This window comes from Phaenicophaeus curvirostris, chromosome 1, assembly GCF_032191515.1.
Source record: "Phaenicophaeus curvirostris isolate KB17595 chromosome 1, BPBGC_Pcur_1.0, whole genome shotgun sequence".
Lineage (NCBI taxonomy): Eukaryota > Metazoa > Chordata > Aves > Cuculiformes > Cuculidae > Phaenicophaeus > Phaenicophaeus curvirostris.
Genome location: NC_091392.1, coordinates 167,635,443 through 167,659,509, shown reverse-complemented (window position 1 = coordinate 167,659,509; position 24,067 = coordinate 167,635,443). Strand labels below are relative to the sequence as shown.

The 24,067-nt window shown below is 35.9% G+C and overlaps 1 protein-coding gene across 4 annotated transcripts in view; it reads right to left on the bottom strand.

Annotated features, from left to right (window-relative positions):
- Nucleotides 1-2,308: 2,308 nt before the first annotated feature.
- The window catches only part of DACH1 (dachshund family transcription factor 1), a 371,721-nt gene continuing 349,962 nt past the window's right edge, over nt 2,309-24,067 (bottom strand). For all 4 annotated transcript variants that reach the window (XM_069880425.1, XM_069880417.1, XM_069880442.1 and 1 more), the window contains one exon: nt 2,309-5,069. Coding sequence is in view for 2 of the 4 variants with exons in the window: in XM_069880417.1 (XP_069736518.1) it covers nt 5,032-5,069 (38 nt within the window). In the remaining 2 variants the exon portion in view is untranslated. The remainder of the gene's footprint in view (nt 5,070-24,067) is intronic.

Here is a 24,067-nt window from a genome sequence, read left to right as displayed (position 1 = left end):
TCTTCTTGTCCTTTTACTGTACACAGCAAGATGAATCTGGCTCTGTCTTTATGATCCAAATTCAGAGGATCAATTAATCAATTCACTGGACTATGACAACCATTGTTATTGTAATCTGGATGAAGAAATTATGTTTATCTATGGATTATATGCAAATTTTCCCAAATTGCATAGCAGTATGTGACTTTCGGGTGAACATTTGCAAACTTCCAAGTATTCTTCTTGCCTAATTTTTTTTCTTTCTAAATATATTCCTTCTAAGAGCTTAAATTTCAGAGAACCTCTGTTGTCTCTCCCTTTGCAAATGAAGCTTTTTAAAGAGGTTTCTGCTGGAAATGGTGTGATACTGATGGTGGTGGAACCATTATCACTGATCAGAGTGAGCTCCTGCTCATTAAAGGTACATTAATATATTCCCCAATATCTTGCAGACAAGGTAAGACAGCTGCTACTGAGGAAGTAAGTTTCACAGAACCCCTGAGCTATGATATTTATTTTATTACTGGCATTGAAAATGTTGAAGCTTGGCCGACAAAACTAAAAGTACCTGTAATCACTAGTCGTGCTTGAAAATCTTGGCCTCAGGCTTTGTTTATGGGATGAACTTGTGTCAAATAACATGTAAGCAAATAACAAATGAAGCAATTCTCAAGCATTGAGAATACAAGTACCTGTAACAAATGAAGAGGTTTATCTTTTGGGTAAAAACCCAATCTCATATCTCTTTCCTTAGGAAAAAAAAGAAATATTCCTTCTTAGTTGTGTCTGAGTTCCTCAAGGATTTTCCTTGAACTTCAGGCACCTAGCCGCCAACTCCAGATTTCTTCAGAACTGTGACCATAATCCACTACTAAGTTATAGGCAAGACATCCTTAGAGTAATCCCATCTTGATTTTGACCTGAGATTTGACAGAGCTTCATTTTAGTGTAACAAGTAGTACCAACGCTTGAGTAGCTATTGGCCCATCCATCCTCGGTCCTGCTAAATCCCAGCTGTTCACAAAGCAATGATTTATTAATGGAAATAGGGTGGAATTTCTCTGAGGGCAGGTTCCTTCCTGCAGAAAGAAACTATTTCCTGGGTTGCTTAAAAGCACACGTGGGTAGGTTGCTAGTCTCTTACTGTAAAGATAATTTTGTTTTGGGAGCAAGGTGGGTTGAGAGACTAATGGGTTTACTTTTTCTCTTACTTGCTTTAACTGTGCCTGAACTAAAAACAGGGAAGCTGGCGGCATAGCTGGGATGGGGAAGGGAAGGGAAGGGAAGGGAAGGGAAGGGAAGGGAAGGGAAGGGAAGGGAAGGGAAGGGAAGGGAAGGGAAGGGAAGGGAAGGGAAGGGAAGGGAAGGGAAGGGAAGGGAAGGGAAGGGAAGGGAAGGGAAGGGAAGGGAAGGGAAGGGAAGGGAAGGGAAGGGAAGGGAAGGGAAGGGAAGGGAAGGGAAGGGAAGGGAAGGGAAGGGAAGGGAAGGGAAGGGAAGGGAAGGGAAGGGAAGGGAAGGGAAGGGAAGGGAAGGGAAGGGAAGGGAAGGGAAGGGAAGGGAAGGGAAGGGAAGGGAAGGGAAGGGAAGGGAAGGGAAGGGAAGGGAAGGGAAGGGAAGGGAAGGGAAGGGAAGGGAAGTATTTTGAATCGTTTGTAAACCAAAATCTCACTTCCAGATTTGTTCTTAAATAACAATCTTTGCCTTAAAAGATCCTTCTTTTTCTTTTCACAATAACACTTCAAGTATTTCTTTCTCCAAATGCTTGTTTAAATGTTTAAATACTTGCTGTTTGATAAAAAAAAATGTGTTACAACATCAAAGTTTCTAAAGCCATTTTATCAAGTGAAGGTCTGTGACAAAACCAACCGGATTACTCCTGTGTTTTTGCAGTTAGGGGAATAATATGTTTTGTTCCATCAACGTGTCCACTTTACGTTATTCAGCACAAAGCTTTGTGAAATAAGAATCATGGGAATATCACAATATAAACGAAAAAGGTACAGATAACAGCTTCGTAAACTGAGAAGTGCACATAAATAAATCATGTAGATGGGGCAGTTTGCTTAGCTGGCAAGAAAAAAAATATGGAAAATCTGCTTGTTAAACAATAACCACAGAGTGTGCTTTTATGATGTTTTTCACCACAGTAATTCATATTAGAGATAGAAGCAGTTGCATGTTAAATAAAATCATTCAGCATTGTTCTCCTCACATTACAAAGCGCTGACTTATGTTGTTTTTAGATGCCTCCCATTAGAAAGTAAATATTCCTCTGATGTTATACATTTCAGAAAATTTAATAAAGATGAACTGTAAATAAAGTCACAGGGAGATTTCAGACAGTTTTATTAGCAGATTGTTGAAAAGAAAAGAAAATTAAATACAATAACAGTAAACGTGGTTCTCACATTGAAACCAGGCTCAAATAACTAGGCTACCATAGAAAAATTTCCAATTCTTGCATTATGATGTAAAAACAGATTTTTGTACAGATTTTGTACAACAAAATTCGTAATAACCTTTTTTCATTTTTAGAAAACTTTAAATATATAGATAAAAATAGACAATTTTCATAGGTCCTACATGAAGATGAGTATGTTCTGTTCCAAGGGCTTGCATAGAGCGCAAATGTGGTTATAATATAGAACAACTAGACATTAATATCTTTAAGATTACAAAAGCATATAAACAATAACATAAGCACAACTTTTCGTCATAATCTATGCCAAAAAAAATCCAAATCAAAACCCAGAAACAAAATACCAACCCAAAACCTGTATAACTAAAGAGGGGCAAAAAAATTCAACTTACAGTAAAGTCTCATGGGCTGTAATATTTACACTGTTTTTAGCAAGATTCTTTCTAAACATCCATCTTATAAATTGGTTCCACTTTAATCCTTAACATTTCCATTTATGTACCAAGCCAAACACTGAGGCATTCCCAAAGGTCTTGAAGGTATATACTGTAAAACTACTAAACCTACTTACAGGTGACTCTATGCAAGGAGCAGAGCAATGGTAGATGCTACTACATATTTCAGTTGTAGGCTTTTAATTCTTTTTCAGATATGAATGATTCAAAAGCTTGCCACAAGTCCATCTAACTTTACAGCTGTTAACCCTTTAAAGACTGCATATGAAAAAACTGGATGACAGAATCCCATTATGTGTTCAAGTAACTATGAAAATTATGAAAGAACTGTGGTTAGAAAATAATGTAACTACAAAGTATTAGGTAACAATATTTAATGAAAAATATTGCTCAATATTTCTTTAAAAAAAAATCACTGTGATGCAAACTTGTATATACATCTATTGTTAAAAAAAGATTGTGGCTGAGTAAATATGAACTACACAAAATAAATGTGTACCACTATTGCAAGGAAGACCTACAAACTATAGAAGCTCAGTGCTAGAGTTTACAAAACATTAGATTTTATTTTTGACAAAATAATATTAATATCCAATCAGAACTATTTTTAAAGAAATACTTGCTTTAAGTTAGGTATCTTAGACATTTAAGGTTTTGATATGTTTCCATGTAATAAATAATATTTTATATGCATAAAAAATTAGATGAAGAAAGCATAATCACAAAACTTACAGTAATAGCACTGATTCACAAAATCAGTCTTTAAAGGGGTAACCCAAAAGTACGCAAAGCAAAGAACGTAACTCTTAGTAATGTAATAAGCACTGTGTTGCAGCTTACTTCCAGTTATCAGCACAAAGGTGAAAACACATATTGTAGCTTTTATAAAGACAGTGAAAGTAACACATAACCATCCATCCCTAAGACAAGGTGGGAGGGACAACAGACTTCAACTGTATCACTCAGTTCTACGTGGAATTGGACTGATACATCAAGTGTTTGTTAGGTTTTCTTTTTTTTTTTTTTTTAGCAACATTGACATAATATGACATTAACATATAAAAATATTTCTGGCATTTTGACTTGCTGCTCAGCCACAGTCCATTCTTAAAAGTGCACTAATCAGGGCACTAATCAGGGCTCAATATACAAATAAAAGTGGCTGATACAGATTTCTGACTTGTTACCAGAAGCTTAAGATCTCATTCAGTAATACTGTGACTCCAGGACAAATATTTACATGCCTGCATGCGTTAAAACTAGAAAGGTGTCGTTCTGACCAACAGGGTGACAAAACAATATTATCTAAAATTTTCATTTCCTAAACTCTAGATTTCTACTGCATACATAATACCTTCCTTGTGTGATTTGTGTTATATACTGTACATGTGACCAACAGTTTGATAAGAAGCAAAGTCTTTTATTTCATAAACCCCTGCCAGTTTACAACGAGAAATTATTACTCTTTTTATTGTATTTTTTTATTTTAGGAAAAGAGATTTTGTGAACAGTAAAACAGTTTGTTTACATTCAGTATTTCTTTTCACTTACACAAAATTCCATTTCACTTAATGTAGTCTAACATACATGTGTTGGTCTCTTGGAAAGCATGTGGAAAAAATGTCTTTAGAAGAAAACCCACGATCATAGTTTGAAAACTGAATGTATCAATTTTTTTTTCTTTTACCTTTTTTTTTCCTTTTTTTTTTTTAATAAGAATCCTCTTATGCCCTCTACAAGTTCATTTCTGAGCTGTCTTGCTGGTTTCAGTATGATATAACAGTCTGTAAGTGTACCTGGACACCGCTGGAAGGATCGTTTTATGTGCTCAATATGGAATCTTCAGAGGAGGACAGTTTGCATTCCTTGAAAAAGGGAATACTCAGCCTTGCTCTGACCCGCCTGTAATTTTGTATACAACAGTCCGGCGCAGAGATTTTTCACTGTAAGAAGAGTGCTACTGTACATTTACAAACATTCTTTAGGTCTCCGTGTTGAGCCACAGGAGATAACCAAAGGAGGACACTCTTGCAGAATTCTTTACATTTTTGAAGAACATTGATAAATGAAGTTGAGGAAGTTGACTTGAAAACACTTTGTTTCCACAGAACTCCTTATGAGCCAATATCTTACTGCAAAGTTCTTAACTGTAGCACAGGTATCTTCAGCAGGAAAAATTCAATACATGACAGTAGTTTTCAAATAAAGTCTTCCATCTAAAATATGAAAAACAAATATTTTACTTCATATATTTATATCTGCGAAGAATCGAAAAGAGGAAAAACCCACAAGAGTTAAAACCTCAGCAGAAATCATAGAATGGTTTGTCTTGGAAGGGACCTTAAAGATCATCCAGTTTCAACCCCCATGCCATGGGCAGGGACAATTTCCACTAGGTCAGGTTACTCAAACAGTCCTCCCATGAATCTGTAAAATACCACCTGTGGTATTTCTTGATTGAAACAAAAGAAGTAATGAAACCTGAACATCACCACTTAAATCTCATCTGACAGTGGTCAAAATAACTCTATTAAAAAATTACATGCACTTTGAAAGTTGTGAATACTGTAACATCTTTTAATACTTTAATATATGCTGCACTCATATCAGTGCTAGGGCACCAGGAATGCAGGTGGAGCCTCTGTGCATGTGTTTTTACTGATATGCAAACTTAACTGAATAGTGCTGAACAGCAATTATTTCCTTCATGGTTGCAGAGCAAAAATCTTCTTGCATGCAATCGTTAGTACTCCCATCACTAAAGCCATAGCTCATACTTTCTGATTTAGCTATGTTGTTAAATATACCATGTAATGTAACCATTGTGCACATTTGTAGCTATTTATATAGAAGTCGGTATAGGATATTTAATCAGTATCAGTGAAGTATAGCCTCCTTCCCCCATAAATGAGATTAACTGAACAATTACTATGTTAAAGATGTAAGCATGACTCTCTCAACATTTTTTCCACCCAAGTGAGGAGCATACATTTAAGTGAGATATGTGTGATGGAGAGGGAATACAAGAAACAAAAAGCTCACCTAGTTAGTAACTGTTGATCTAACCTTCAAGACAACATTCTGCCACAACATATTTTCACCTAATTTAGAAGTATAAAGCAATTTTTTTCTTCATCGGGGATGCGAACATCTTGTATGCATCTATTCTCATAGAAATACAAGTATCTTTTTTTTTTTTTTAAACAGGAAATACACAGAAAAACTTCTTAGTTTCCTGACTGTAGGACAGAAAGCATTGATCCCTTGTGAGTAAAGTATATTAATTCTCCATAGCGAATAATTATGAAACTATTTATCATTTAGAATATAATACATCTGGAAGTACAAGCTTTATCTCCACTCCTCAAGCCTGCATGAAACTCTTCTTTTGGTCCAAATTAAATCAGCAAACATTTATAAGATTTCAGAGAGATTTATTTCTGCTTTGATTTTCTTCGTCTAATCTTTTTATTCCAAGTCAGTCTTTAAAATTCTTTCTAGATATACAGAAAACAATTGTGTAAGAGATACCTATATAAACGAATGCTGATTTTTCAAAATGCTTGGCTATCATTGAAATGCACAGCAACCCTTCCGCAAGCTTACTGTCACTATTGAGAGAAAGAAAAGTTTAACTTGAAAGGAGACATATCTACATCCTACAAAGCTGCCAAAATTCATCCTTTCTGTACACTCCTTTCCCATTTTTATTATCTAGTTCCCCAGAACTGCTGGGGGAAAAATAAGGAAACAGTAGAATCGCTCACTCTCAGTAATTTTTTTTTAAGTGTCCCTCTGGCCTCTGGTTTTCCTTTTCCACCACTAGTTTTCTTTTGCAAGCTTCTGGGGTGCACTCCTTTTTGCTACTTTATACCCTGGTTCTACATTTTCTTGCCCCTTTACCCAGTTTTTTATGTTCCTCATTTTTTTTGGCCAAGTAGATGATAATTTTTCCACCATTTAGAATGCTCCCACTCAGAACCCTTTGCACATTTGCTTTGCTCTTTATGGTCTCTGTGCACTGATGAGAGATAAAAAGAAACTGAGTAAGGCCTTAAACACTTATTACTCCTCTTTGATGCAAGAAGAGTAACTAAAATGCTTGTGGGAAATCAGGAGAGGAAGAAGGAATCTCTGAAATGGAGCTCAGTAAAACTGAAGGCTTGGTAAACCATTTCGAAAGAAAACCTGCATCAAGTACAGGACAGCCAGAGCTATTACTGGCTATGGTTGCATATAATTCTCTTGAAGATACTGAATAAACACAATAGACATTTACAGCACTTAAGCTGTCCAGATATCTCTGTAGAAGAATTACTCTGCACATATACCAGCACTTTGGCTATTTCGAATGCACACTTGCTAATGAGTGTTGTGCATAATTCCCACACCTAAACATTAAGATAACCCGCAGTCAGTAACTTTTATTTTATTTTACTATATTAGATCTCCATATGCCTTTTAAAATAAAGTATTTATTAAAACATATTCTTAATTGAAAATACAGCTGTAGGAAGCATAATCCTTGTAGCAGCCAACAAAAGATGAACAATCTGCAAAGGACAGCAGTACATTTTCACAAGTCAGCTCTCTTTTACAATGCTTAAGGACCAAATCTGGCAGTGAAGTCAATAGGAGGTTTTTCATTTTTAATGGAAGACACTATCTGTATCCAGACTGTATTCTGTATCCAAGAAGGTACAGAATACAAATGGAAGACTGTATTCTGTATCCATAGACAATGAACAATAATAGAAATGGGCAGATGTATAAAGTGTCTTCCTTATGAAGTAAGAGGATATTTGTTTATAGAACATATACCAATATTTAGGATGGATAGGATGGATATACAGAATAAGCATAAATCTTCCTATTCCTCAATAACTCTATGACAGACCATTAAAAGTGGAATTATTGCTTTTATTGATAATGGACTTAAACTACCATATAGGACATCAACAGTTGGTCTAATAACATTGTTAGCCTTATTATAGCACAGATATGTTCAATATTAATGTGTTTGATTAATTCCCCTATATGGGAAAATGGAACAACAACATTGGATGCAACAGCTTCAAAAGAAATCCTGTCGTGTTATATGACATAGATACAGCAGTTCCATGTTGAAGTACTACTTACTAAGTGTTTAAATGTTGCTAAGAATTGTGAAATATTTCCTTTATTTTCTCAAGAGTAGTCATGAGAAGAAAGAGGTGCAAAATAAAAATCCTCTTCTTTAAAACCTATAGTGCCAACATAAAAAAAATAAATATATATTTATATATCTCACTGTATCTTAGCCAAATTCATAATTTTCAGCCAGAACATGAAAGTCAAAGAAAGTATACCCCCCTCCTTATGAACATGAATGGCAAACTGGTGCCAAAAGATGAGAAGGCCGAGGTACTCAACAACTGTTTTGTCTCAGTCTTCTCTAGCAACCTTTCTTCCCAGATCTCTTTGAGTTGATGGACTGCAAGGGATGGACTGGGGCAGCAAAGTCTCTCCCACTTGTAAGAGAAGATCAGGTCTGTGATCACCTGAGGAACTTGAATAGGCGTAAGCCTATGGGACCTGATGAGGTGCATCCCAGAGCCCTGAGGAAATTGGCTGATGTAGTTGCCAAGCCACTCTACGTGATATTTGAAGTCATGGCAGTCAGGTGAAGTGACTGGAAAAAAAGGAAATTTTGCACCCATTTTTAAAGAGGATACAAAAGAGGACCCTGGGAACTACTGACCTGCCAGCCTCGCCTTTCTGCCTGGGAAAATTGTGGAACAGACACTCCTACACACTATACTAAAGCACATGGAGGACAGGGAGGTGATTCAAGAGTCATCATGGCTTCACCAAGGCCTGCCTGAGCAATCTAGTAGCCTTCTACGATGGAGTGACCAGATCACTGGACAAGGGAAGAGCTATGGATGTCATCTATCTGGAATTCTGTAAGTCTTTTGACATGGTCCCCCACAATATCCTCCTCTCTAAACTGGAGAGATATGGATTTGATGGGTGTGCACCAGGCACTGCCCTTCAGAAATATGAAGACTTCAAATCACGCCAGGAAAAACAGGGGTAACTCACAGCTCTGCAGAGGAATGATAATGTTGCATCACGTTGTGATGACCACATACAATACATATACCTGATTGCTGTCCCTTTTCCATTACAGACTCCTATTCCCTTCTTCCTAACCATTTCTCTTTCAATTTGTATTGTTCAGAAGTTTGTCTAAAATGAATGGAACTTCTGAATGTTGTTGCCAAAGCCACATGAATCACGTTGCGTCTAGGTGTACTCAGTGGTCCTATTTGAATACCAGCGAAGCATTACCACTGACAAGCCTCCATGATTTCAAGGTTAAAATCACAAGCAAAACCTAGAAATCAGCAAATCAAGCAAGCTCATCCTTTGCAACTCAATGTGAAAATGCCTCTACATCTAAATCCCAAATCATGAGCATTCTGCTGCTTCCTACCCCCCATCAACTCTTATTTAAGTTACATGTGTTGCATTATTTCCTGTTGTAAACACAGAATTTGTCTGTCTTCATAAAACCTTTTTATTTAAACAAATATGGAATATATCAGTCACAAAAACAGTTATATGCACACAAACATATACTACACAAACACACACAGTGTTCTCTAAAAATGTTGACAACATTTGAGTGTATTTTCAGCCTAGTGAAAAACGTTGATCTTTGGCAAAGTTTCCCAAATTTACTGTTACATACAACATAAATGCATAGAACTTCCTTTCACTCTTAGGAAGTCAAGCAAAAACAAAACCTTGGAAAATACTGCTAAATTTCTAAATAGACCTGTGCATGATTAGCAGATTGTCATTTGTTTTAATTGCTCTTTTGCAAATGGCAGTGTTCAGCAAGATCATGCAAGATCATGCTAGTAACTCAAACTGAAAATGCCACTACTCCTAAATCTCATTTGTTTTTTTCTGTAGACTGATATGACAGAAATTCTAGCCAGAGTGAGGGAGTATTTTATTTTAGATCAGCCCTTTTTAATTAAGACTCATTTGGAGGTTTTGAAAGAACATGTCCAAATAGTTAAAAGGTCATAAATGTTATAAAAAAACAAACAAATGGAACTGACATAAAAGTTTACAATGCTGAAGCAAATCATATGCCTTGAAACACATTCCCACAGAGATGTCAGCTGGGGAATGATTCACACAAGTGTTCTGTGGGCAGCTTGTAGTAAGTATCTCTCTGGGTCTAAGATTTTCTGAGGTAAAAATATACACCCACTCAAATATTATTCCTATTAATATGCATCCTTGTAAAGCAATAAAAATCTATAATGAAACGTTCACTTTGGTTTTAGGTTGCAAACTAAAGAAATCATCCATTATATGATAATGCATGTATTTCTGCCACTCAATGCAAGTCACACTGGGATTGTTTGTCATCCAAATATATAATACTTCAGTTTGTATCCTGAGAGATGCTTTAAAAATAAACATAATAACAATGATCAAAATAAATACCATAAGGGCATACTGCCATATTTGGCTTATGAAAATCTGCAAATCAGTATCAGTTGTGGTGTTGTACCTGAATTCAGTCAATTGCTATAACAGAAAAACCTACTGAGGAAAACTCCCCTCAGTAATTGTGGAATCATAGAATAGTCTGGGTTGGAAGGGACCTTAAAGAATATCCAGTTCCAACTCCCCTGCCATGAGTAGGGACATGTCCCACTAGATCAGGCTGCTCAAGGTCCCATGCAACCTGGAACACCTCCAGGGATGGGGCAGCCACAACTTCCCTGGACAACCTGTGCCAGTGCCTCACCACCCTCATAGTGAAGAAATTCCTCCTAATGTCTAGTCTAAACCTGCCCCTTTCCAGTTTAAAGCCATTACCCCGTATGCTATCACTACAAGCCTTTGTAAACAGTCCCTCCCCAGCTTTCTTGTAGCCCCCTTCAGATACTGGAAGGTCGCTATAGGGTCTCCTTGGAGCCTTCTCTTCTCCAGGCTGAACAAGCCAAACTCTCTTAGGCTGTCCTCATATCAGAGGTGCTCCAGCCCTCTAATCATCTTTGTAAACACTCTGATCATCTTTGTAATAGGATAAAGTTTTTCCTATAGTGAGAAGATTTGGGGAAAACAAACACACAAACAAATAGAAATTGTAGCACGTCACAAAAAGCTACTAAAAAAGAAAACCATAGAGTCCAGGTCAGAAAGAAGAAAAGGACAAAATAATGCATGAGAAGGAAAATGAATGTTAAGATTAGAAATCTCAGTGGGAGCTTTGGAAAGTTATGATGCCAAAGTTTGTATAAGTTTTTGTTAATTAGTTTATTAATTTATTAGTTATTTAGGTATTATTTATTAAGTTGTTATTTTTTATGACTGTAATTTATAAGCTGTAGATCAGTAAATGCCAGGACATGATCCAGGAACACTTACATCAAAGTAGCTCAAATTTTAGTCACCAGAGTTCCTAATTACAGTTAATATAATTTTGTCAAATATGTACAGGCCAGTGATCTGACCTGATCTTCATTCAAAATGGGTCTTGGATATATTTGAATGGTTGATCTAGTCAACTCTTTCTGCTTTCAAAGTAAAGAACACCTACTTTAGATTGTTTTCTCTCTTATTAATAAGAACACAACTGAAAAAGAGAGGATGACTGAAATTTCTGACTGAAATTCTCTCTGATCTCACTACTGGTTTTCTGTTTCGTCTCTTAATCTTTCCCTCTTTATTCCCTCGCTCTTTTCAGAGAGATTCCCGGCCTTTTCAGGCTGTTTTCTTCTCCTTAGCAAGGTACAGCAGTGTTAGCTGACATTTCTAAGGACCATATTCTCACATGTAACAGAAAACCCCACCACTAACACAGAAATCACATGCACATACTTTTTTTTAATTGAAACTATAGGTTTTTGTCTGATAAAAATCCATTTGGAGTCCATCTCAACTGTTGGTGACTGTGCTGACCTGAGCTTACACAAAATCCGCAGTACTAGCCCATGTACTCACTAAAGAAAGCAGCCTTTTTACCAAGATACACGCTGTTGCCACACCCTAAAGCCACTAAAAACTCCTAACTTCAGTTTTAGCAAGCGGAGGTAATTATATAGCATTTTGTACTCTCTATACAAGAAAAGATGGCATGGCAAGAAAATGAAATAACTTGTAAGTTAGTGTAACATATAATTTGTAACTTAAGATCACTACAGCTCTTTTCTTTCACATTTCAATCAGAATATTATGAGGGAAAAATACCTTGGTGTAACAGATTAAAGGGAATAAAATATTTGTGACATAAACTGGGGCTACTCCTACCTAAATAAAAGGAAAGCTGATCATTTGTGCTAAAAAACATAATAAATCGTGTTTCCTGTTAGGAAGTAGCTTTATTGAAAATGGCAGTTATTTTCTCAGAAGTTATTTCCAGGCACCTGTAATTTAATGAGGTTTGTCCCTTTCAAAGAACAGTTGTACGTGCATGCCCGAATGCATACAACCTCTTCAGCCCAGAGCTGATAAAAGCACCTGCAAGCCATAGCTCAAGCACATGTAAATTATATAACTGGTTGGTTTATTTGTTTTAATAAGACAGGGCAAACGTGAACCACAGTGTACTTCTAACCTTTCATTCAACCTGATGTTTTAATCATTTGGAGGAAAAGAAACAAAACAAAAGAAAGGGATGGCAAACAAGGGGGAATGATTCATGTGATATTTGATAAGACAGCAACGGGAAGTCAAAATAAAAGCAAGCATATTGTGACAGATGGAAGGGATCTTAGTCAAGTTGCAATCCTTCTTCAAAAAAACTTAAAGGAAGCAGCTAATTAAGGATTAATTCTATTTTTGTACACTCTTCATATATTTTATTCAAAATTGAGACAAAAGAGGTTTCCACTGAAACAGGAAGATAAAAATGGGAGTCTAACTTTTTAAACCCTGGAAAATAATTTATGATGAGGTTGAGACTTTTCCAGAGTTTGCACAGTGTGACTGAGAACATAAAGCCCAGCTTTTACAAAATGCAGTCATGAAATCGTTAGAACATAACTTTCTGAATTTTTCCTGACAAAATGCAAACTGATGTGTTGTATGGGAAAAGAAAAATCTTCCCAGTGTATGAGGTTAATCAGAATGCTGAAGCTTTACAATTTGACACTGCAAAGGAGGGACAGAGGGATCTATACTGTCCTGACATTGTTACCAACAGCAAAACTAGATTGTATCTTGAAAAATATGGATGGATCCACTGCTCTCTTCCCAGGCAGAATTAGAACAGACTACAGGAGATGTAGGAAACCAAGCTCAACTGTTGAAGCTTCGAAATTTGAGCAATTTCCTCTTTAAAAACGTGCTTATCCAGGTTTTATGCAAAGACGGGTGATTTCACACTGCATGTTCAATAAACTCAGGCAAATATGAGGTATGTAAACATGTTTGGCCAAATGCTATCCTAGTTTGCCCTTTGTATAACACCAATAAATTAGTTTCAAATTAGCATATTGTTATTAATCATACACCTTTCATTTCTCTACTTAACATTCATGTACAAATCCATTTGTGTTAAAACTCAAATGTAAATATTCAGGAGCCTGAGATGTACATATTTTTCTTTTTAAAATAATAATTTATTCTTAGAAGATTTTAATTCTACATCTCAGTGTCCAGACATAAAACTAAGATATATAAAAAAGTGTGTCTAAACACAGTTTTTTTTGCAATTATTTTAACTATTGAACTGTCAGAATCTTCTTTCAGTGACATTATCGTGTTTTAATCATGAATATATGTTTTCATTGCATACTGAATGCTGTGGGAGCAATCTAAAGGTCAGCAGTCTGGTCTTTAGTAAACTAACAATGCGATGGACTACTTGTATATGTCACCTTCTGTTATTTAAAGATCATATAGAACACACAGAACTTGCCATTTTGAATATGAAAATTATTGAACTGACAAGATGAGAAATTCTTTGAAAGAAACAGATAAAAAAAACCCCACATTGTCTTCTGGCATTGCCTTATGAACTCAGCAACCCTTTTTGTATTTATATAAACAGGCCAAAAAAGTATCTAAAAAAAGACAACAATACTGATTATCTATAAGCACTGATCCTGAGTCACGAAGGCATTGTATTGCCTACTTCTGTTCGTAAAAACCTCCAAAATAATAAAAAAACCCCAAAAACAGAGAAAAAACCCAACACTTTCAACTGAAGGATCATGTGGAAAAGTTATTGAAGGATGAAGTCACAGCTAAATATGATCAGTTTGTGAGCTTCCACAGCTCATTGTGTTCAGTGCTGTTTGTAACAAGTGTGGATAATTTTTGTGCCGAAAAAGCTGTCCTGCATTAAACAGTCTTATAGTCTGAAAAAAAGTGTGCTTTATTTGCTATTTTATTTTCAAAAACATAAACAACTTTTTTTCCTATCTTTTTAGCAAGCCAATCAAAAAGTGATCTTGGATCTGATAGCATAAAATTGAGAAAGAATTGAGTTCTAAGCATTTGAATGTGGTTTCTGCCTGAAATCTTTTGTTTTCTTGTAAAATCTTAGTAGAAATAGAAATTACTATTCATCTTTTTACTATGATTGACCTTTCCACTTTTCTCATCACTTTTACCTCTTTCTTTACTGCTCTGCTCAAATTATCATTTTTTATGCTAAACATCATTACCAAAGCAAGATTTAATAAAAAGTATTGATCATAAAGTTAATCTTCAAACAAATACTCAAATAATTATTTTCCTCCCTGGAGAGGAAAAAATGTTCATAAAATTAAATCTGAATAAAATACAACAGAACTGCATTTGCTGGAGCTTTCAGGAGTTTTTCCTTCTAAGTTAGGATCAAACTACAATAAACATATAGGCAAAACAATATACAAGTTAGTAGTTCTTAAAAACTACCCTCCATGCACACAAACAGACACACACACACAGGTCTTTTCTGTCACTGAACTGGAAACTAATAGTATTAGCACAGTTTAAAATTACAGATCACACACCAAAATTTGGATCAATAAAGATCTATGAAAGTCTGGAAAAAGTAACATGGCTCATGATTTTTCTGCTAGGAATAGTTGTGGCTGTGGCTAATAGTATCAATCTTCTCTTTCCATCATCAGACAGTATGATGTTCATTTTCTTCAGCATATACAAATTGTTTATGAAGACAAGTTCTTCTAAAGTATTATCTTTTCTAGAGCTTTAGCATAGACTACTTTTTAAAACACAGAAGACTTACCTAATACCTACTCTGGCATCTCTTCTGATTCACTGAATCACAAATGTATAACTTTGATTTGATGTAATACTCCAATAACTAAAAGACAGGCCAGTGTTTTGATGTTTTAAGATTAGATTTAAACCCACAGTTAATAAAAGAGAATGATCTGGCTTTTCCGTAATCCCAGTTACTGGGATGTAATTTCAAATGCTGCAAAGGTTATTGGAAAATACTGGCCATTTAAAGAAGGCATTTAGCTTTACTACTTACATTAGCCTGTATAAATCTGTTCTGGAACTCAGGAATCCTATTCTAACATCAATATCACATTAACATCACTTTTTCTTCTAATATCCAACCACCCTCATTCTCATCTATCTGTGTGCTGTAACACACTATTTGCTCAATGCAAAACACGAAGAAATAGTCACATGTGTAACAGGAAGGAATGAGGCTGTAAAAGAGATAGATTGCACAGTGGCAAGCTTATAGAAAATCTATTAAGGGTGCACGGGATGTCAAAACATATTATCTTGCTGCTTTTAGGTATTTTGTATGAAAGCAAACTTATGGAAGACAATGGTACCAAGCAGTCAGCTCCAGAACAAGAGTCTAGGTGACAGAAACCAAACCAGAAGTCATGCCCTAAGAAATGAGAAATGAACTGAAGTTACACATAATCCTTACTACCATACAGAAATATGAATAGATCTTAATGAATTTCCAGGGACTTAGCATGAGTGACAAAACTACAAAACTGAAAAAAGCAGCTCATGTTAAATCTGAGGAAGACTTCAAGCTGGAAGATGTCTATGGGGTTTAACTCAGTAGTCAGCTACTAAGCAATATGCAAGTAAAATGCTTTTGTTCCTGTAAGGAATGAAAAATACTAGCATTTTAAATCTCTAGGGAACTTTTTTTCTTTGACAAGTGCAAATGCTGACCCAGGTAGATTGTTTTTCAATTCATAATTCAAACTACTTTCCCTAACTGACAGCAAACCTCCATCTTGGGCATATCTTCATAGATGCATTTAAGTACTGCAGTGACAAGCCAACCTCTCCCATTCCCTCTCAGTGGTAACATAATTTCAGATAGGTACTTCAAAATTATTATTCTACTCTCCTAGGAAAATCTCAATTAGCCTTAGGGCCAGGTGGTTTGAATTTGGCACCACTCTGTGTCTTTGCCAATAGAGACTGCTCAGAAAAAACAGCGTGTCATGACAGACTGTGTCCTGGATGCACCCCACTACAGAAATCCCAGACCATATGGAAGCAGCATGCTTTTCCAGAGAGAAGTTAGCACCATGGTCTATCATCAAAAAGTAAGCAAGAGAATAGAGAGTAGCTAAATTAAACCACAGAGCAGTCTTAACTAGTGAGTCTGGGATCAAGTGACTACCCTGGAGTCAGAAGAAATGACCTATGCAAAATATATGAAGTGTAAAATTTTCTTGCTTGGAAGTGTGATTATGTCAAGACAGAGGAAATGAAGAATGTTACTTCATGGCTGCATTTTCTCCTTTTTTTTTTTTACTCTTTAGGATGCTGGTTGCCCATGCTCAAGGTGAATTTAAACCGCAATAGTTTCAGAACAGGCTACTAGTATTATAAAAGGACTAGAATCCACAACGCGAAAATAAAATTAATTGATATCCTTATTATGGAAAAGCAAATTATTATTCATTATACATGAAACATATATGTGTATATGTATATGTATATATGAAATGTATATGTAGAGAGGTGGGTGCTGGCCTCTTCTTCCAAGTGACAGGGGACAGGACAAGAGGGAATGGCCTCAAGCTCCACCAGGGGAGGTTGAGGCTGGATATTAGGAAAAAATTTTTCACAGAAAGGGTCATTGGGCACTGGAACGGGCTACCCAGGGAGGTGGTTGAGTCACCGTCCCTGGAGGTGTTTAAGGGACAGGTGGATGAGGTGCTGAGGGGCATGGTTTAGTGTTTGATAGGAATGGTTGGACTCGATAATCCAGTGGGTCTCTTCCAACCTGGTTATTCTATGATTCTATGAAATAGTAAAAAAAGACACAAAACAGATCTGTTTTTCTGTTGCAGTAACTCAGTTCTGGTGTAGCCTTCCAAGATGACAGATGTATTAAAATGGTCTTTAAGATGGTATTTGTGATACAATAACATGCAAACACAGATTTTAAAGCCCATCTAGTTCTATGCTTAATGCTATGCCATTTCAGTAGGAAGAGAGTACATGCTGAATATATTTACTGCATAACTGGTCTGGTAAAACAGACTTGGCTATAAAGTTAATTTTAGCTGGAAGAACTAAGAGAGTCACAGGTTTTGAAAGAATACAAAAAAATCCTACAGGGAAACCTTAGATGTTAATTCCTAAAACTAGACTCTTGTGCACTGAAGTTTTAAGTTCAAACTCTGGAACTATTACCCATTTGGAACTGAAACAGAACTGATTTGTCTAAGTTTCAGTAGTGTTTTAGCACTTCAATATTTTAGCACTGGGAACTAGATTGCTTAGGATGGCATAGTTACTGCTGTAATAGTAATTGTGATTTTCATAACAAATTTGATGATAGGGTTGAAAATGGAACTGATCCTCCAGTCAGTTATACCACTTTTATGATGCTTCCAGTATTTCCAGTGAAGCTAAAAATTCTGATCCAGCCACAATATCTTTATGCTCTATTCATCAATGTGCAAGCATATTGTGCTCTCTTCAATGGCTACGAGTGTGTATCTTTGAGTTAGAGTTTAAAGCAAAAATGAGAGCAAATTATTGCTGCTTTTTATTTTATGTTTGCATTCAATATAGCTTGATTATTTGAAAGGACTTGTAGCCAGCATATTGCAGCATGAAACAATATCATGAAAAATACATGTCTTTTAATGCAAAGGTTGCACCGACAGTTTGTCACAGGCAGAATCTGCAGAATCAACAAAGAGACTAAATAAACAAGTCAAAACTTGAATTATCTAACATAGCATTGTATATTTTTAATAATCTCTATTCTAATTTCATGCACATAAACCAGCACTGTAAATTTTTTCATCCAGACTTCATAACACTTTGTTTCCAAGGCCAAGCTGTAGCACTTTGTGATCCATCCTTTCTAACGTCCATGACAAAATACACTATTATGCTATTGCTGCTTTTCCTAAGCTATTAGGGGCTGTATCACTTTTAAAAAATAAGGCTGACAAGAATATAATAGAAAAAACGTTCCTTTTACCATTACTGATATACACTTTGTGTTTCTCAACTACGAAAACCAAAATGACATCACATTATCATTATATATGCTGCTGTCTCCCAGGATGTCCTTCAGGTGTTATGGAACTTTACAATGACCAAAATACTTCCTGTGAAGGGTTGAAAAGCTAAAGATTTCTTTTTAAAGATAGAAGTCTATCCTATATAGAATAGATATTCCTCTTTACAAGCCAGCTGGCAGTTCTCTGGAAGAATACTTATAAATATATATGCTGACAGCAACTTTTAGCTATAGATGGAACATGATGCTGGCTAAGTATTCCTTCTAAATGTGTTAATTTTAGTTCCACTTCCTTTATACTTGCTTTTCTTAGTTGATTTATTTCTTTTCTTTTTTTTTTTCCTTTCAGAGGAACTTGAGATACTAATAGAGATGGGTAAAGCTCCAAATCAAATCCATGGGAAAGCTGAATGCTTGAATTATACAAAGCCTAAATTGTTTTGTTATGATTCTTAATTATATCAATATAAAAATAACCACTAGTAGAAAACACTATTTGTAGAATTAAAATAGATTTGGCATAGTAATTGGATGTTTTACTGGTTTAGAATGAAGCATTTACATCAATATTGCAGACGTATTAAGAAATTGTTTATCTTAAAATAAAAGACTATAAATATTTCCTGTTTCTGAAGGACATAAAAATGTTTTCTGCTATCATTTTACTGACAAAGAAAGAAAGGACAAAAGATAAAACCTTCGCTGACTTTAAAATTAAACTATCAGACCTCTGCTAATTTAAATACATATATTCATGGCAAGGTTATATTTTTTTGCCTTTTCTATTTTTTATTATTATTTTCATTGACTTAAGAGTAATAAAGCAATTGAATTGGAGTGACATTTTAGGAAGGTAGTTGCCATCTTCACTCTTAACACTGTTCAAAGGGCTGCCTGCCTGATAAAATCTAACCATACAGTTTTATTTACATTTAAAGTTAAACTGCTCATTTGCCTCGTGCATATATTAAGTGAATTTTGAACTCTTGTTCTTTTAACAGGACTTCTGACCCCACACAAAGTTTAAGATTATAAAAGGGAAGCTGTTGCCTATTAGACCAAAATGCTGCCACTCAGTAATACACTTTTGATCTAACACAGAATAATTGAAGTAAGTCAGTCTATTACATTTTTCATAGAATTACAGAATCATAGAATCATAGAATAACCAGGTTGGAAAAGACCCACTGGATCATTGAGTCCAACCATTCCTATCAAACACTAAACCATGCCCCTTAGCATCTCGTCCACCCATCCCTTAAACACCTCCAGGGACGGTGACTCAACCACCTCCCTGGGCAGCCTGTTCCAGTGTCCAATGAGCCTTTCTGTGAAGAATTTTTTCCTAATGTCCAGCCTCAATCTCCCCTGGTGGAGCTTGAGGCCATTCCCTCTTGTCCTGTCCCCCGTCACTGGGGAGAAGAGGCCAGCACCCTCCTCTCTACAACCTCCTTTCAGGTAGTTGTAGAGAGCAATGAGGTCTCCCCTCAGCCTCCTCTTCTCCAGACTAAACAACCCCAGCTCTCTCAGCTTCTCCTCATAAGACTTGTTCTCCAGCCCCTTCACCAGCTTCATTGCTCTTCTCTGGACTCGCTCCAGAGCTTCAACATCCTTCTTGTGGTGAGGGGCCCAGAACTGAACACAGTACTCGAGGAGCGGTCTCACCAGTGCTGAGTACAGAGGGAGAATAACCTGCCTGGACCTGCTGGTCACACCGTTTCTGATACAAGCCAAGATGCCATTGGCCTTCTTGGCCACCTGGGCACACTGCTGGCTCATGTTCAGTCGGCTGTCAACCAACACCCCCAGGTCCCTCTCCTCCAGGCAGCTTTCTAGACAGACTTCTCCTAGTCTGTAGCACTGCATAGGGTTGTTGTGCCCCAAGTGCAGGACCGGGCATTTGGCCTTGTTAAGCCTCATGCCATTTGACTCTGCCCAGTGGTCCAGCCTGTTCAGATCCCTTTGCAGAGCCTCCCTACCCTCCAGCAGATCAACACTTCCACCCAGCTTAGTGTCGTCTGCAAACTTGCTAAGGGTGCACTCGATGCCTTCATCCAGGTCATTGATAAAGACATTGAACAGGGCTGGACCCAGCACTGAGCCCTGGGGGACCCCACTTGTCACTGGCCTCCAGCTGGATTTCACACCATTTACCACCACTCTCTGGGCCCGGCCATCCAACCAGTTTTCCACCCAGGAGAGTGTGCAAATTATGTGTGTTTCTTATATGAAAATTCAGGCAGCCTGACTTTAAAAAAAAACTATGGCTATCAAGTATTTCCTTACTAAATCCCATAAAATAATTTCCATAATTTCCCATCTATTACTCTTTAGTAGATTTCAAACTAACTATAATTAGTTGATAATAGTTGTAAATTGCTGTATCTTGCATTGCCTCTCTTAGCCACTTTTTAATGCCTGGGATTCTGATCAATCACAAAAGAAAATATAAAAGCAGGAGTTAATAATGCAACTGAACTTCTATTTTGCCCTTCATCCAAGATCCAGAATCCTTTAATATCATTAACTTTCATAACACCCTTGTAAGATACCAAAGCATTGATGCTGCCATCAAGAAATTAGTAGATAAAGGCTGCATAAAGATTTGGGTTTGGCTTAAGGCCAAAAGATTTGGTTAAAAATTTGATTAAGATTTAGTTAAAAATGCACTAAAGCATGCAAAATGAGTTATTCCTTTACCATATCACTCAATAGCAAAACATCAGACCTAAAGCACATAAGCAATCCAAACAAAACCTACCACTTTAATTTTGAAATTGATGTTATCCACTTGATTCTTTGTTTGCAGCAAAATGTGAAATGAGCAAAGACTTCTTAGCCTATACTTCTTGTGACTGTGTCACATGCTACATTTATCCTTTGCAATTAGACTATCTTGGAGTATAATTACAACACTTGCTATAAAATAGACACATCCAGAAATTGAATTCAGCTCTTCTGGAATGTGACTGAGTTTACTAAATTTGTCTGTAGAGGTCTACACCAGAGTACTCTAATTATGCCCCTTCCATAGACAAAGAAGAAATATATGACACCTACTTTATGAAGTGATGAACTGTATCGTAGATGTTTCTCTCCACTCCCTTCACACAGAGTCAAGGCTGACAAGCACAGATATCTACATTGTAGACTTCTATGCTTTGTCAGGTTAATTCCAGCCCATGTCTTGTTTGCAAGCAAAACTACATTTTAATGGAGAAACATTTACTAGCTGTCCATTACAAATTAGTAATGAAATAGTGATACAGTAATATAATGCAACTATATAAGTAATATGATACAGTTTTCCCTTCTAGAGCTCTGTGATACTTCATCTACCTTTTTTTCTATCTCTCAATTTAACTTTTGCTCTTTCCGAGTTTTTCAAATGCTTCTTTAGACTCGTTTCATGCTTTGTGCCTCCCACAGTAGCATCCAATTGAAATAAATGTTGCAAAGTTTCAGGATTAATGCAGAATTCAAGTTATCCTTCCTGCATTTTAGGGTCATGTTTTATGCAACTTCCAGAACTGTACAGTATGGAAACATAAAATTACACAAAGAAAAGGACGTGTCAGTCATAGATGCTTTTTGTTTTTCCAGAAGTGATACACAATTGCTCATTTCCAACAACAGTAGTTACAAGAAGTGGCTGAAATGCAGCTGCCTGTAGTGTGTTTACTGTCGAAAGTGATGTTGGAATTCTGAGGCAAGCAAAAAGGGAAACACATAACAGATGAGATTCATCACAGTAACTTCAGATATCTGCACTGTAGATAGTTGTGTTTGAGTTAGTTTTGTGGACTCCCTTCATAATCCACAAAACTTATAAGATATGATTCATTTTTTTCTAAGGTAGAGATGTGTCTACTACTCTTTGTTGATTTTAACAGGAGTCCAACCAAATAGCTCAGATAAAGACATCTTCCCCACAAATGTGTGAAGCAAAACATATTTCTCCCACTGATACTGTTTGGGAATTTTATAGATAATCACATTGCCTCAGCAGCTATTCAACAAGTTCCACACCTTCATAATTTCCAGCAACACATTATGGTATCAGCAGACTTACACTATATCTTACCAGCTGAAACAAAACATAGGATAATGTAGCAAAGAATATATGACCCTGTATACAGTCTTGATAGATTAAACCTCCCATTTAATAAATTCTTTTATGCAATGAGTATGCTATCTTAAAGCACTTTTAAACAGCTTCTACTTTTCTATCTCTGCAGAGATGGCTTTCCAAGGTATTGCATGTCTAAAATGAATTCAAACACATTAATGTGCTTATAAACTCCTTATGCAAGGACTTAAGCATATGTAGGCACATTGAAAATGAGTACAAATCCCATCATGGTGTTTCATTGTGCAAATATAGTTTCTTTGTATTCTAAATCCCTACCTTTTCCCTATTTCAAGTATAATTTTATTATTCCAATAATATTGTACTTATCCTTGAAAAACACAAAACTCCATTTCAGAAATCTTACTGTGTAAAGTGTTAAGGTTCTGTATAGAAGCTATTTTATTTAAAACATACATTTCTTTTTCAACAAGCTCTATTTCCAATAATATTAAGTACCTGATGCATTACCTTTGGATTCTAGGTGGTTGCTTTTTTAAGTAATAGCCTTCGCCTTTGACCCTGAAAAGCTTATCATTGTCCTCTTACATCTATTTTCTTTACAGAAATAGCTTCCTGCAAAGTACTTAATTTCTTTCTATCTCCTCACACTTCAATATTCAAATTTTGCAACCATCTTTGGTATTGTTTTTTTTATTTTTGCACTTCATATTCTCATTCTGAATGTCTAGCCATGTTAGAAACTGTCTCAAAGTTGCTAATCACAGCAGCCTGTCTAACCAGGTCCTCTGCCGCTACCATCCTTTAGAACTGTTCCTGTCATCAGTCTTACTCTAGGTTCAATCACTAAATGTCAGGCAGCGAGTCACAAACTGTTTTTCCTAGACTGTTAGTCTAGCAGAATATAAACTAACCTCATATCTTGTACAAACTCCTGCAGTATTGTAAATTTTAAACCATTATATTAGTCTTTTTTTTCTATACATAATAACTGTTCTACAAAAGCTGTTACTTATAAACAGGTTGACAATAATAAAAATACCAAAATGTTTACCTTTACATCCCTATTTGTAAAGTTAAAAAACAAAAAATCATCAATTAACATGAAATTGAAATAATTTAGAACCTCTTGAAAACTTGGTAGACCGAACAGGGTTTCTCAAATTTTAAATGTTGCTATAGTCAAACTGACACAGAATGTGCAATAATGTGTTTGTTTTTCAGATACTGTAGGTCTGAAGAGATTTTTTTGTATACTTCAATTATAAAAACATTTAAAACATACAAACTTGTGCAATTTTTATTTTAATGAAGATGAGAAGTTCATTAACGAAGATAAATATTTCATTAGATGTTAAATAAAACAAAGAGATTTTTTGGCTTCTCTCAGCACAAAATTCCTTTGAAAGATTAATTAATACATGCAAATTATGCAAATTAGACCCATGCAAATATTTTATGAAGACAATTAAGGGAACCATTAATTACTGCTTTTTTTGCTTCAGTGAGATTCATTCATTTAATTTTAATTTCGCTTTAACTGTTTTGATGTATAATCTTGCAGCTAAGAACTTTATCTTTCCTAGTGGGTCACTTAAACTTATAAATTTCATCAAGTG